General features: G+C 39.5%; 2 protein-coding genes across 9 annotated transcripts in view; one reads left to right on the top strand and one right to left on the bottom strand.

The window, feature by feature from the left end:
- The window catches only part of TyrRS (Tyrosyl-tRNA synthetase), a 151951-nt gene extending 146734 nt beyond the window's left edge, over window positions 1-5217 (bottom strand). The window contains exon 1 of one of the 4 annotated variants that reach the window (XM_067135701.2): window positions 5122-5217. In XM_067135701.2, the coding sequence (XP_066991802.1) occupies window positions 5122-5124 (3 nt within the window). In that variant the 5' untranslated portion in view covers window positions 5125-5217. Of the gene's footprint in view, window positions 1-5031 lie in introns of all 4 variants that reach the window. The other 3 variants (XM_067135700.2, XM_067135702.2, XM_067135699.2) reach the window with 3 other exon arrangements.
- Window positions 5163-15540, top strand: part of LOC136857228 (1-acyl-sn-glycerol-3-phosphate acyltransferase gamma) — a 128598-nt gene continuing 118220 nt past the window's right edge. The window contains exon 1 of one of the 5 annotated variants that reach the window (XM_067135707.2): window positions 5163-5247. The gene's annotated coding sequence lies outside the window, so the exon portion shown is untranslated. The other 4 variants (XM_067135703.2, XM_067135705.2, XM_067135704.2 and 1 more) reach the window with 4 other exon arrangements.

Below are 15540 nucleotides of genomic sequence, written 5' to 3'. Positions count from 1 at the left end.
TGACGTATTTGAGCACCTTCAAATACCACTGGACTGAGCCAGGATCGAACCTGCCAAGTTGGGGTCAGAAAGCCAGCGCCTCAACCGTCTGAGCCACTCAGCCCAGCATTTCCCTTGTTCATTAATGATTCCTGGAATATCCTTCTTGGAACCTGTTTCTGCCTTAAAGTACCTATACACACTCTTCCATTTTTCACTAGGCCGCCAATTATGCTTGCCATCATGTTACCCTTAGCTGACTTCTTTGCTAGATTCAATTTCCTAGTAAGTTCCTTCAATTTCTCCTTAATTCCAGACATTTCTAACTATTTCTTTCCAACCTGCACCTCCTTCTTAGTCTCCTTACTTCTCTGTTATAATATAGCGGATCTTTACCCTTCCTTACCACCTTTAAAGGTACAAACCTATTTTCACATTCCTCGACAATTGCTTTAAACCCATCCCAGAGTCTGTTTACATTTTTATTTACAGTTTTCCACAAGTTACATCGATTAAAAGTTAATAATTAAATTCCTCTTAAAGCCAAAGAAACATCTTCAAGAAAGAAATAAAGAAAAATCCTGTAGGGCCTATCGTAATAACATTGCAGTTCAAGCCCCCCAACATAGTTTTGACAGAAATTATTGTAGACAACCTCTTATTTTTCGGCATTTAAGGACACTTATATTCTCTGTCCCACATAGTAGGGAAGATAATAGTAATTCACCAGCGGTAAAATTCATGTAACCACATTTCAGTTTAGAATTGTAGTGCAGATACGGTATATTTAGATTGTACACTATCTTACCTGCTATATTCGTGTGTATCTTTGTGTGTGTATCTATTACAGCATAGTACTGATAATAATCTGTCTAAGCATTTATCTTTGTTAATAATCTTTGAGTACAGTAGTTCATGCAAATTTCAAACTACCTATTTCAATTTCTGTTTGTGCTTAGTAGTGACATACGGTACCGGTATTGTAATTAGGATACGTCTGAATGTAGTTTAAATAACGAAGAGGATCCACTTCAGTACCAGACATATGCAGTTTTTAGAACTTTATATTGACACAAATTTTCTTTAGACAAGATTTTAAATTAGTTTACAATAATTTTAGCATGTGCTGTATGTCCCAACATCATATTTTATAACCACTATTCTGTAAAGTAAATATCATAAGAAACCACAGTTCAATTTTTACAATTCATAAATGTCATTGTCCTTTAAACAATGTTTGTTTTAAGATTAAATTAATATGGCTGATGATGTCCAATAAGAAGGGCAAAACATGTCCCCATAATATTCAGATTTTCTATGTCTAATTAACCACATAACGTGGTACTGATTGTATTGAATAGGTGGAACAATAAATGTACTCTTTTGTAAACTAAGTGAGATCGCTGTTTTCAATACGGATCAAAAATGAGAGTGATGATTAGTAATGAGTGGTATGTTCCAAGCTGTCAGTGGAGAAATGGCGTGGAATGACATTAGTAGGCGAATAAGTATGAGTGGCGTCTTTAAAAGTAGGAAAGATCACAATATGAAGATAAAGTTGGAATACAAGGGGGCAAACTGGGGCAAATATTCATTTACAGGAAGGGATTGGAATAACTTAACAAGGGAGATGTTCAATAAATTTCCAATGTCATTGAAATCATTTAAGAAAAGGCTAGGAAAACAACAGATAGGGAATCTGCCACCTGGGTGACTGCCCTAAATGCAGATCAGTATTGATTGATTGATGGCAGTTTTCATTTTCATTTTTTTCTTTTTTTAAATTTCCTCATGCCAGTTTTATCAGCCATATGGTACTGCCCAATATTCCTGATTTTAATATCTTCCTTTCTTTCACATTTATTTTTAATTACCACAAAAACAGCTTCGTGATCACTAATACCATCTATTACTTCGGTTTCTCTATAGAGCTCATATGGTTTTACCAGCACCACATCCAGAATATTCTTCCCTCTAGCTGGTTCCATCACTTTCTGAATCAGATGCCCTTCCCATATTAACTTATTTGCCATTTGTTGGCCATGCTTCCTGTTGTTAGTATTACCTTCCCAATTGACATTTGGTAAATCGAGATCAAGTAAACTCTTTCAAGATTACTTGTAAATTGAGATAACACGCTACAATCACGTTCCTTTCCTTATCGTTTCCCACATAGCTGATTATCTTATCAAATAATTCTGAATCAGCGTCTGCGCTACCCTTTCCCGGTCTGTACACTCCAAAGACATCACGTTGCCTATTATCTTTAGAAATGAGCCTTACATCTAAAATTTCATGTGTGTCATCTTTAACTTTTTCGTAGCTTACAAATTCTTCTTTCACCAGAATGAATCCTCCCCCTCCTACCATTCCTATCCTATCTCTACGATACACCCTCCAGTTCTGTGAGAAAATTTCTGCATCCATTATATCATTTCTCAGCCATGATTCAACTCCTATTACAATTACCTAGTAAGTAGATATATATTAAATTAATTCTATTCCTTTCTTTACAATACTTCTACGGTTGAGCACTAACATTTTTATGTCATCCCTACTTGATTTCCAGTTCCCTGTTCCCTTATCACCGCTCCCTAGGCCACCCCATTTCCCAGAATGCCCCTCCCCATAACCCTTCTCATACCCCAGGAAGGACAAGTTCATGAATTAAAATGTCTGAGAGGAGGTGGGAATAGGAGACTCCCTACTACAGAGAATTCAGAAAGCAAGACTGAAGATGTTTGGCCATGTAAGAATGATGAGTGCAAGCAGGACTGCAAGAAGGGAATATGATAGGGAAGTAAAAGGAAAAAGACCAGAAAATGGACAGATCTGGTGAAGTAAGATGTCGAAGAGATAGGACAAAATTGGGAGAAGATTATGAGAGAAGAGTGGTTCACAGACAGACAAAGATAGAAGAGGCTTGTACACCACACCCGGGCAACTGGAGATAGTCAACAATGATGATGATGATGAGCAATCGTAACAAAGCAAGTGCTATGTATTCCAGCTACAAGTGTCCCTAGTTGGAGACTTTTCGGCTGTCTGGGGGTCTTAGGAGATAAACAGTCTAACCTAGGTCCAAAGAGGGTTAATGACCATGTGGTTATCCATGATAATATGTAGCTGAATATGGAATAGAATATTTTTAGAATATATTTATTTATCACCTAAAGGATGTCCCAATTACAGATGATGTGATGAGCTGAAAACTGGCATTAGTTATTTTTTGTCATCTATGTTTAAGTTCATAAATTTTGAATAATTTAATTTATTAATTTGTTGTTTAAGGGAGTAGTATATAATTACTTCACCAATGTAGACCTATTATTGTTTGTTTGTTCACCCCTCCCCCCCCCCCCCCCACGACACAACAGCCCTGATGGACCTTGGCCCGGCGACCAGCCGCTGATCAGCCCGAAGGTCTGTAGATTATGAGATGATGTGTGGTCAGTGTGACGAATCCCCTCGGCCGCACCTTGGCTTTCTTTTTTTTTTTGCTAGTTGCTTTACGTCGCACCGACACAGATAGGTCTTATGGCGACGATGGGATAGGGAAGGGCTAGGAGTGGGAAGGAAGCGGCCGTGGCCTTAATTAAAGTACAGCCCCAGCATTTGCCTGGTGTGAAAATGGGAAACCACGGAAAACCATTTTCAGGGCTGCCGACAGTGGGGTTCAAACCTACTATCTCCCGAATACTGGATACTGGCCGCAATTAAGCGACTGCAGCTATCGAGCTCGGTCCTTGGCTTTCTAGACCAGGGCCAGTATCTCACTATCAGATAGCTCCTTAAATATAATCACGCAAGCTGAGTGGACCTCGAACCAGCCCTCTGATCCAGTTAAAAATCCCTGACCTAGCCGGTAATCGAACCCGGAGCCTACGGGTAAGAGGCAAACATGCTACCCCTAACCCATGTTCGTTCACTGGTACATTAATAATATACAGAGACGTACTGGTTTGTACATGAACTATTCAAATATCTGGGAGAAATAATTCAACAAAAAATGCATATGTAAAATTCTTACAATAAGGAACTACAATAGAGTGGTGAAACCAGAATGTGAATGTCTAGTTTTGAACTACAGTTTAGATAAACTGGAAGTACTAGAAAGAAGAAACATCTTAGATCGAATGAAAACAACAGAACAATGGAAATGTCAAAATAATAAGGAAATGTACCAGAACATAGAAAATATAACAGAAACAATTAAAAGGAGATTGCTATTTGTTGAACTTATCTATAGAATGGATAACAGCTTGACAAAATAGATATTAAAGAACCTTTGGGAGAAAAAGTCAACAACGTGCTGGATACAAGAGGTCAGGAAAGATTTAGAGAGAAATAAAATTAGAAGAGGAAACTATAGAAAGATTTTTTAAAAGAAAGTTTTAAGAATGGAAGAATGAAAAGGAAACCCATTCCAAAGTGGTCTGAGGAGAGAAGAATGATTCATAATGCAAATATGAAGGAATACAGGAAAAACGGGAGGAGGAAACAAAAAGGAAGGATGAACTGAAACAGAAATGTGGTCCTAAGCAGGCTTCATCGTAAAGAAAAAACATTAATGTCATGTTGGAAACAACATGCCCTACAATCCTGAAAATCGTCGGTGAAAAGACAATATCCCTTAAAACTGGTCACGCCTCCCAGTCACATATGGATATGAAGTCCATCAGAACAATGTTCGTTGTGTTCATTTTCCTACGCGCAGGTGTAAAGGAAACTGAACCTTATTTGCACTTAGAAGAATAGCACCAAATATGAACCTTAAATACAGTAGGCTATACTGAAGGAGTGTGTAAATACGTCACGAAAACACACATCCCTATAGTACGTTTCAGTAAGGTTCATTTTCCTTTACATATTGGCATAGGAAAATGAACACAACGAAAATTGTTCTGATGAACTGCAAATCCAGATGTGATAGGGAGGCATGGCCAGTCTTAAGGGAAATAACAGATAGGAAGTGTATTGTGACATTTCAGGTTTTGTTTCTTCAACGACGATATGGTACTTATCTGATACATCATAAATGATGTCACATACCGCTTAAAGAGCTGTATCAATTCTCCAGTTAAGTTCACACAGGAACTGTCAAATAGAACAAACCAAAGGCCAATTGGGTAGCAGACGTACCATTAGCTATCGCGCAAATTAATTTGACATCGACAACAGCAGGCACAACACGTGTCGCGAAATTTGCTCACTTTCGCTCTTTGCTCTTCTTTTTCTTCATTTTTCAATACTGGCTGCAGCATTGAGGTAAGAGGGCAGCACTGATAAAACAATAACGACGGGAAAACCGTCATATCATCATTAGAAGTTGTATTTTCAATTTTACCCTTTATTTCTTCAATTAATATTGATTACACTGTATACATTCCAGATAATTCGTATGATAAAACCAATGTTTGGGAATATATATTTTTAAACTCTAGGAAGGCCGATAGGATCGCTTTAATACGTGAGTGTTAGTCTTTATCATAATAAACACTACACTTTTGACCATTCCTTGGCCAAACCCACTTTACTGTCTTCATAATATAGTTATTCTCTACGTGTAATTAGGAAATTCTTTGCACTTTAACATTTAAATTTTATAGTGAAGTGAAGTCTTGTTTTAATTTTAACGTTTGGTTTAGCTTTCTTCAGTATCGCGTTGATCAGCTGATCAGTCTGAAGGTCTGTAGATTATGAGATGACCTGTCTCTGAACATACCAATTGAAGCTTATCTTTTTGTGTTGTATAATGTGATTAATAGTAGAATACGCTTATAGTAATCCTGTATAAGCTCTCGTACCGGTTGTAGGTAAGACAGTGCTCATCATTCTTAAGATTGACATTGAAGTTCCACAGAGACACTTTCATCTATCAACACTTCTTTTGAAGTTTATTGTGAGCTATTACAAAAAACTTTTCCTAGTTTTAAAAAGGGATTCAATTGCATGGGGTAGGAAGAGCTGGTGTGAGCATGCTCTAGAATGAATGGATTTATGTAAATAGTTGATTGCATTTTTTTTTTTTTAATGTTTGCAATTTAAATGGTGTTTGTATGTACAGTAGGTTAAATGAAAATAGGGTGGTGTCAACAATGAGGTGCAGATGTAGTGGAAATACTATTTTCAATAACTTGTTTGATTTGTACTTGGAAATTTCTCCCATTTAATCTTCAAGCACATGTGCCGGATTTTAGGGGAAAAGTAAAGAGAATGACATTGATGAATTTAATTACTGTTTTTCCCATAATTGAAGAGTTGCTTACATCACAAGCTTCTTCAGGAAGTATGGAAAGAATCCCTTTGTCTAATGGGTTAGCATTACCTATTTAACATTGAAGTGAAAATGTAAACCCACTGAACAGAAAGTTTGTTTTAATATTGCTTTAGTATTAATTTAATAAGAAGTTACTAATTATTTTGTGATTAGTTTATTAACATTGTAATATTAAAGTGACATATAGTATCTGTTAAGTCAGCACACTGGTGATGGGAGTTCTCAAAATAAAATACCATAATTTGTGATTAGGGATTTAATTTTTCAGAAAATATAATTTTGAGCAAGAGCACATCTTATTACTTCAAGGTGAGAATGAGCATAGGGCCAGATAGTTAATAAGTTGCCTCAGATTTAAATTAGGTCTAAGCTAAATATTTGAATTTAAATCTAGTTTAAACCAAAGAAACCAAGATTTTTTTTTTTAAAACTTTTTTTTCAGCCATGACCATAATAGTGCCACTCATGACAAGTTCAGGTAATTGCAACACTCAGTTGTGAAGATAAGATTGGTGAGAAAGTTGTACTAATGTTAAATATAATCTGAAACAGTGTTACTAATTCTTGCAAAACTTTTTTATTATTATAGTGCACAAATTGTGCATTAAAGACAATCAGACGTACAGAACGCAATGAGCAACTTAGTTAGTTTTTTGCAATTAACAACGTGATGACGATCACAATGATTATCGCAGAGTTCTCACAAGCACATTTTACTTGGGTCGTGGAAAGACTTCAATTTGCAAACCCTGTGATGGAATCCATGCACAGCCATTGAGGTCACAAAGTGTTGCAGCGCCTGGTTTGTATCCGCCCAAGTCTTGTTCACCATGGCCTCAGTGGAGTAAAACTCTTATATTTAGCAGTTTTCATACAAGGTCTTCTTGTTTGACTCAAAGTTGCTCTCAGTTAATATTCGGCTCTTCTAAAGGTCACCATTGGAGGATGTCCTTTGTTTAAATATCGTATAGCATAAACCGAGCTACTCCATTTGTGTTGTCAAGCAGGGAAACCGGTCTTGACCTAATTTACCAATTTTGAAGTAAATAAATCTGTGTATTGATAAGGTGGTGACTTTTAAATTATCTTTATACTGTTATTTCGTGCATTGCGACGTCATCCGAGCCAAGCAATGTTAGATCTTCAACCTGTCTTTCGCGATCTGGGTAAGGAAACTTTACACTATTAATGACTGGTTACCCTCAGAAAGGAAAGTAGACTTATCCAATATATCACTCAAGCATGTTGTGGTTCACAGCGGTTGAATGGATGTACGACGAGAGCTCGGTGAGACTGAAAGGGGCAGGATTATCGGTACCCAGAAATTCGGTCATTCCATCTGTGAGATTTCTGGCAAGTCTCAGATACCATGTTCAAGAGGTGAGTGATGTGGTGAAATGAAAACACCAGGAAGTTATAAATACTCCACCTCAACCAGAGAAGTTAAAACATTCTAACAGATACGACCGTTAATGTATTCAATGTGTAGTGAAGTAAAACCAGAAAGCTTCGTTAACAACTGTCTATAGACTTTTAAGTCACATGTGGAAGTAATGCCAGTACTCATACCATTCATTGGGAGGTGTTTGTACTTGGATTCTTTGGGCGAGCTGCTGCACATAGACCAAGAACTACTACTGTAAACTGAACATTTGCCACTGATTACAATGGTGCCTTTGAACTTCAGAACAGTGGAGTGATAAATCACGATACATATTGTGGCAGTCTGGGACGTTTACGGACGTGGTGAATGCCGGGTGAGCATTACTTACCAGAATACATTGTTCCCACTGAAATTTGGTGGAGGAGGCATTGTGGTGAGGGCCTGTTTATGGTGGTTTGGTTGGGGTCCAATGGTTGTAGTCCTCAAATGCCAAAGCCTGTCAGGCATTATCAGACCCATTCATAAATTGAAAGTCATAACCAAGCAATTTGTCGAAGTGGGAGCGAATGAAATCAAATTGCCAGCCCAAAGCCCTGGTCTAAACCAAAATTAACATCTCTGGGATCCGTTAACAGCCAGGCCAGACCGCTCCAAAACGGCTACAGAACTGTGCGACATTTACAGGAGGAATTGAGGAAAATGCCTGCAGTCATCTACCAAAACTTAGTGGAAAGTTTTCGTAGGAGCAACATGCAGACCAGCGCCATCTACTGAAATATATTTTTACTTCCCACAATTATGGGCTGCTTCATTGGAAAAAGTATGTTTGCACATGTAATATAAATAAAAATGGAACATTACAATTTAAAAGTACTCCACAAATCTGTCCTTTTAACAGATTAAAACTGCAGAAAGTGGATTTCAAACTTTTTTCTTTTTTTCTGCATTATTGTCCATTTTTCCTGTTCAGGTACTGCAAAAAATGACTTGTAAACATTCCATCTCTAGAAACCATAAAAGTATTTGGGACGTAAAAATAATCACTAAAATTTTTATGTGGGTAACTTGTATAAAGTTTCAGAAGTTTCTTACATGTCTGAGGTTTTTTTTTTTTTTTCAAAATCCTTCAAGTTAATTTTCATAACTGTTTATATGCCTTTCTTCTTCACAAATGGGTCACCTAGAACCACGCGGGATCAACATTTTTCAACCTTCTTTTTTGCCCAGTAGTTCATCTTCAATGATTGTGCACGTCTCCGGTCCTCCAACCATGCTGATCATGTGGGTTTCCTTTCTTGTTCCTCAAATCCCTGTGTTTGAATGATGTTTTGTATTTCCGTATATAAATACATTCCAATAAACTCGTTTTACATTTAAGTAATGAACATAGGTTTTCGTGGCTCATTGTATTAACGTAAAGAAATAAATGAATACTGGATTAAAGGGATTAAGGCCACTATATATATTTATTTTAATGAAGCCGAGCTTTCAACCAAATTGCATTGGCCTTCATCGGTGCATGTTAAGTTCTGCCTCTGATAGTGAGCAAAGAAATTTGAAGGAACGTGGAAGTCATGACCGTACTATCCACGGCCTACCCCACTAATTGGACTCAAGGATCATCGTGCTGTGATTGTTTTCACCACTGGAAGCTCAAATCCCTGTTTCGACCATTAAAAAAAAACACACTGAAACACTGGGCATGTATGAAGTTCCATGTGGTTGTGTCTGCTCATATATTGGCATGACGAAAAGGCTTGTCAGCACCAGGGTGAAAGAACACATCAGGTCGGTAAAGAATGTCACTCTTACATCCTCCATGGAGAATGCCATAAGACAATCTGCCATAGCAGAACATTTCTACAGTAGGTACAGACCATGGAATCTTCTTTGACCAGGCAAAGGTCATCGCGCCTGTAAAAGACTTATATGCTTGACTGGTAAGGGAAGCCATAGAGAGAGAGCTGCGTCCAGATAACATCAACAGGGAAGACGGCTTCAAATTATCAAATACATGGAGAGCTGTACTGCAGAAATACATGCATAATACCACCATGGAACAGCGGGACGCAGTCACGAAACTGTCGACAGAGGGCGGTGAATCACAGCACGACAATCCTTGAGTCAAATTAGTGGGTTAGGCCATGGATAGCACGGTCATGACTTCCACGTTCCTTCAAATTTCTTTGCTCACTATCTGAGGCAGAACTTAACGTGCCCTGATGAAGGCCAATGCAATTTGGCTGAAAGCTTGGCTTCATTAAATATATATATAGTGGCATTAATCCAGTATTCATTTATTTCTTTACATTGTTTTACATTTGTTAAATTCATCTTCTTGTCTGTTTTCATGCATAGCATGCAGACTGTGTTCAGCACACATCGGTGTACAGCAATGCCTTCAAATCATCTCCTGATATGGCTAAAAAGTTAAAAGGTTTATAATTCCCTCTTCATGTATCCTATTTTGATTCCTTTTCCAAAACTCTCTATTCCCAAAATGAATGAAATAGGCTGTAATTCTTCTGCTTTCCTCCCTGAATATTCTTTGTTTTCATGTTCCTGTACACTATAACTGTTAAGGGTAACAAAACCTCATTTCAAGTGACAGATTTAGCTTATAATTTTAACTTTTCTGGAAGTAAGTTTCTCATACTTAGTGGGGAGTGTGGAATGGATATCAGTGTTGGCAAGATAGAGGTCATGATTGTGGACTGGGCAAACAACTGGCCACACCTGAGACAATTAGAAAGTTTTGAGGTGGTGAGCAGATTCATTTATTTCAAAGCCCTGATAACAAGCCATTGGGGCTGCTCGGTTGAGATCACGAGACTCCTTTCAGTGGCACGTAATGTGACGGGGAAGGTGACCAAGATCTGGAAAGACAGAGCCATCACTAACACGAAACTGAGATTGCTAAATGCTCTGGTTTTCCCCAATGCCACATAGCAGGTGAAACCTGGAAAATTAATAAAGCCGACAAGAGGAAGATTGAAGCAGTGGAAATATGGGTATACCGCAGAGTTCTAAATGTATCCTGGGCCGAGCACTAGACGAATGCTTCTGTCCTAAAAGAGCTCAGGGTCAAGCAGAGGCTCGTGAAGATTAGTCAGGCGTGTTTTGAGGTACTTTGGCCACATATCAAGGAGGACTGGAGCTTTGGGAAAGCTGATCGTAGAGCACAAAGTGCACGGAAAAAAGGACCCAAAGAAGGGCTCCAGCAAGGTGGATTGACCAGATGGAGTTGGTTGGAAGGTTTCTAAATCAAGTGATGCATCTAGCACAAGATAGAAGAGCATGGCAAAAACTTTGCAACCACATATGACAGGTCACCACACCCTGTGAAGGGTACAGAAAGAGAGACAGACAGACTTAAAAATCTGTTGATTTGCAAAAAGTCAATGTTGTCATTACATCAGTGAATTATCATAATACACTAGTGTCCAGAAGTTAAGCATAAGTTACGAGTAAGCAGGGAAACAGGAAATAGGCCGCAAATCGCACGACATATGCACCTACCAACCTTACATGTTCACTCTGTACAGTTTAGGAAAGGCGTGTTCCCTGCTTTGACTAGCGGCATAACCGCAAGGTAAATACAGCCAGTGCCTGCGCCCCATATTCCCTCAGTCGTGTTTGCCCTGTTATAGTGTGCGGAGTGTAGCCTCGTGGTAAACATGACAACATAATGGCACGACAACGCCATTTGGACCCCGTTTTGCCGTGTAGAATACTCGGCCGCCTGGAAGCAGGCCAGTCACAGTCCGAAGTTGCCGTATTCTTGAATGTGCCACAAAGTATCATTTCCAGGCTTTGGAGACGATTTCGAGACACAGGAGATGTTAGTCGTAGGCCAGTACCAGGTCAACCAAGGGTAACCACCCCACAACAGGACCGATATCTGGCCTTAACCGCTCGATAAAATCAGAGTGCACCTGCAAGACAATTGTCGGTGAAGCTTGCAGCTGTCTCAGGGGTTGCCACTTCCCGGCAAACTGTGTACTGGAGGCTCAGAACAGCAGGGCTGTTTGCCAGACGTCCAGTGATGTGCGTCCCGCTCACTCCAGCACAGAGATGGGCCCGTTTACTGTGGAGCTATCAGCATCGAAACTGGACCATGAATGAATGGAGGCAAGTGCTCTTCACAAATGAATCCTACTTCAGTTTGCAGAACGATTCCCTTCACACATTAATCTGGAGAGAACAGAGTAGCTGATACAACCACAGGAACATCGTGGAATGGGACCAGTATGGTGGCGGTGGAGTCATGGTGTGGAGTGGCATCATGTTGAATGGCCGTACGAACTTGCACATCTTCATGGGTGGTCCGAGGAACACTGTTACCGCTCAGAAATACAGGGATGAGGTACTGAAACAACATGTTTGACTCCTCAGAGGTGCGGTTGGTCCTGACTTCCTCTTAATGGACGATAATGCCCGACCGCATCGCGCTGCTCTTGTGGATGAATTTCTGGTTGGGGAAAACATTCATTGCATGGACTGGCCAGCGAGTTCTGCGGATCTGAATCCTATAGAACATGCCTGGGATGCATTGGGGAGGCGAATTTCATCCTGCCAGCCTCCACCAAGGACCCTCCAAGACCTTCGCATTGCGCTGTCGGAGGAATGGGATCGACTGCCACGAGAGCTCTTGGACCATCTGATAGAGAGCATGCCATGTCGCTGCGAAGCATGTGTGGCTGTTAGGGTAACCATACACCCTACTAACAACATATTTTGTTGTGGAAGACTTTGCCAAGTTTTGTTAGTTGTTGTCAAAGGTGTACCTTAGCTATCAGAACCTTTCTGACACTGGATTTTTTGTTTTGTTTTGTTTTTTTACAAGTTGTGCGACATATGGTGTGCGAGTCAACTTCCGTTTGTTCAGCAAGCCGTCTGACAATATCAGGCGGTATGACCTCGTTTAGTGATTATGCTTAACTTTTGGACACTAGTGTAGAAGATTATGTACTGTATGTATCATCAATTTCTTTTGTCCAGCTCACATTGGTTGGAATGTTTATGGCACATTCCCATCTTTATCTGCTTTGGTATCCTTCCCTCTTCCATCCTCTTAACATGTCCACTCATGATTAGTACCACCAAGTGAGGAACACCATGAGCCTGTGTTACCTGAGAGTGGTGCCATTGTCTTGTGGTATACCATGGGTCTACATTACGTTTGATTAGTACCACTAAGGGAGGAATACCATGAGTCTGCTTTACCGGTAATTAGTACAGTTATGAGGGGCCAGTGACCTGGATTTTGGACCCCTTTGGACAACAAGAATCATCTCAGAATATGAGGCATTGTGAATTGGATCCTCTGATCCTTTTGGATTCACTATCATTTTTCAACATAATTTGTTTTAGATTTTAGTCAGTGGATACATTTTTTTTGTTTTAATTATAGTTTGGTACTGTTAGGTGCCAATGACCTAGCTGTTAGGCCCCTTTAAACAACAATCAACATGTCCACACCATCTAAATTTATCCCTCTCCATTCTGTCATAAAGCTTTTCCACTCTGATTTCCTAGCTGTCCTTTCTTGTCTTTCCTATCACACTTCTTAGAAATTTCATTTCGTTAGTGTGGATTTCATTCTTCTTTTTGACAGTGTCAGGTCTCTACTACATATGGTCAGTATTGGGCTGTAGTAGATGTTACAAATCACGTGTTTACACTTCATTGGTTCTTCCTTCCTCCTCACCAGGTTTCTCACACACTGGTAAAGTGCATGTCCATGTTAAATCCTTTTACCGATCTCCATCACTTCCCAAATTGAAGCTTTCAACAATTGAAGGTTTCCCCTTTACATAATTCCTTTCTTTTCCCTTACTCCTGTAGACAACACCATTCTTACTCATTTTCACGCTGATTTTTATTCCATAATTTTCAATAACTTCACTCAGCAAGTCGAGTTGCCCTTTTACTTTCTCTGTTTGCTCCACACATCACACCATCTCCAAATGGCATTACCTTCAGCTCCCTGTTCCCATATTTTACCTTTGTTTCTTTCACAATTTCATCCATACTGGTAATCATTATGAATAACAGTGGTGGACAGCACACTTCATTGTCATAGTCCACTTTCATTCCAAAACCACTCTGTTTTCCCGACACTGTTGCAACAATTTTTGTACATTCCTTGCATATATTTGTCATTTGATTTTCAGATCCTTTCTGTTGCATTACTTTCCATGCTTTTGCTCTGGTTACACTATCTTAAGCCTTTTCTAAATCAAGAAATGTCATCAGTCATCACCATCCATATTCCCAATATTTTTCCATTACTTGCCTCATACTATAGACTGATCTAGTGACTGTGTTGATCTTCCATTTCAAAAGCCATATTGCTCTTATAATAGTCCTTTCACCTTTCTTCTCATTCTACTGGGCGAGTTGGCCGTGTGGTAAGGAGCGTGCAGCTGTGAGCTTGCATCCGGGAGATAGTGGGTTCGAACCCCACTGTCGGCAGCCCTAAAGATGGTTTTCCGTGGTTTCCCATTTTTACGCCAGGCAAATGCTGGGACTGTACCTTAATTAAGGCCACGGCCACTGCCTTTCCTATCCCATCGTCGCCATAAGACCTATCTGTGTCGGTGCGACGTAAAGCAACTAGCAAAAAAAAAATTTACTGCTACATTACAGAACTTTTTTTTTTGGGTATATTTTAATAAGTAATCAACAGAATGTGTAACACATATTATTATTATTATTATTATTATTATTATTATTATTATTATTATTATTATGTGATGATTGATTCAGTAATTTCATTATTCTTTCCTTTTTCTTTTTTAATTCCTGCATTTCAGTTACCTTCTATTTTGTCTGATAGATCAGGGTGTATCCCAAGCCAGTTCTGCCAACCAAACTAGTTGGCTGTGCAATATGGATCGTATACAGTAACTGTAAGCTTGCTTTGGAAGATGGAGAAGTCGAACCCCACTGTCAGTGGCCCTAAAGTTTCTTTTTGGTGGTTTCTCTTCATTGTCAAAACTTACTGGTTTTCTCTCACTTGTTTGTTTCACCAATATTGTTCAATATTGTCGCTTCATTTCTGCTCCTCACAAACTTCATTTCAGAGACCTATCTTATTTCTTTCTTTCTTTCTTTCTTTCTTTCTTTCTTTCTTTCCTTCATACCCAAATCTTCAGTGCATACATTAAGTTGGGTACATAGTTACTAGTACAAAATTAATTTGCTATTCTTTGAGACCTTTCTGCTTTAAATGAGACATCCTGATGGAAAAATCCCTTGCCTCTTTTCTGTCATCCACGAACCTACTATGCTGGCATAGCAGGGGGCGTGGCGCATCCCAGGTGGCGGATAGGAGAGTCCTAACTGGTTTGCCAGTGGACGTGATCAAAATAAAATAGCTCTTGCAGACCAAACACACAACCCCCTGTATGTGGGGGACGCAGATACAAAGGACACACGCATGATATCCCCTACCCGTCGTAAGAAGTGACTAAAAGGAGCGACCAAGGGATGATCGAATTGGAACCGTGAGACTACTTGTAATTAGTACCATCATGCAGGGAACACCACGGGTCGCTTTTACTTGCACCTAGTACCACTGTTAGGTACACAATAGGTTTGTGATTAGTAGCGACAGTGTGTGCTTTTGGTTGGGTTTTACAGTACCTGTGATTAGTACCACTATATGAGCGACACCATGGGTCTGCCTTGCCTATGATTAGTACGCACTGTGTGAGGAACACCACGGGATAGTAAGAGTCCCTGTGGTTAGTAATCTTAGTGAGGAACACCATAGGTTTGCGTTGCCTGTAAATGGTGCCACATTGTGAGAAACACCATATGTCTGTTACATGTGCGCATCACATTACCTGTGAATAGTACCATAATGTGTGGAATACCGCGAGTGTACGCT

The sequence above is a fragment of the Anabrus simplex genome, chromosome 1 (assembly GCF_040414725.1).
Source record: "Anabrus simplex isolate iqAnaSimp1 chromosome 1, ASM4041472v1, whole genome shotgun sequence".
NCBI classification, from domain to species: Eukaryota; Metazoa; Arthropoda; class Insecta; order Orthoptera; family Tettigoniidae; genus Anabrus; species Anabrus simplex.
This window is presented reverse-complemented; position numbering and strand designations above follow the sequence as displayed.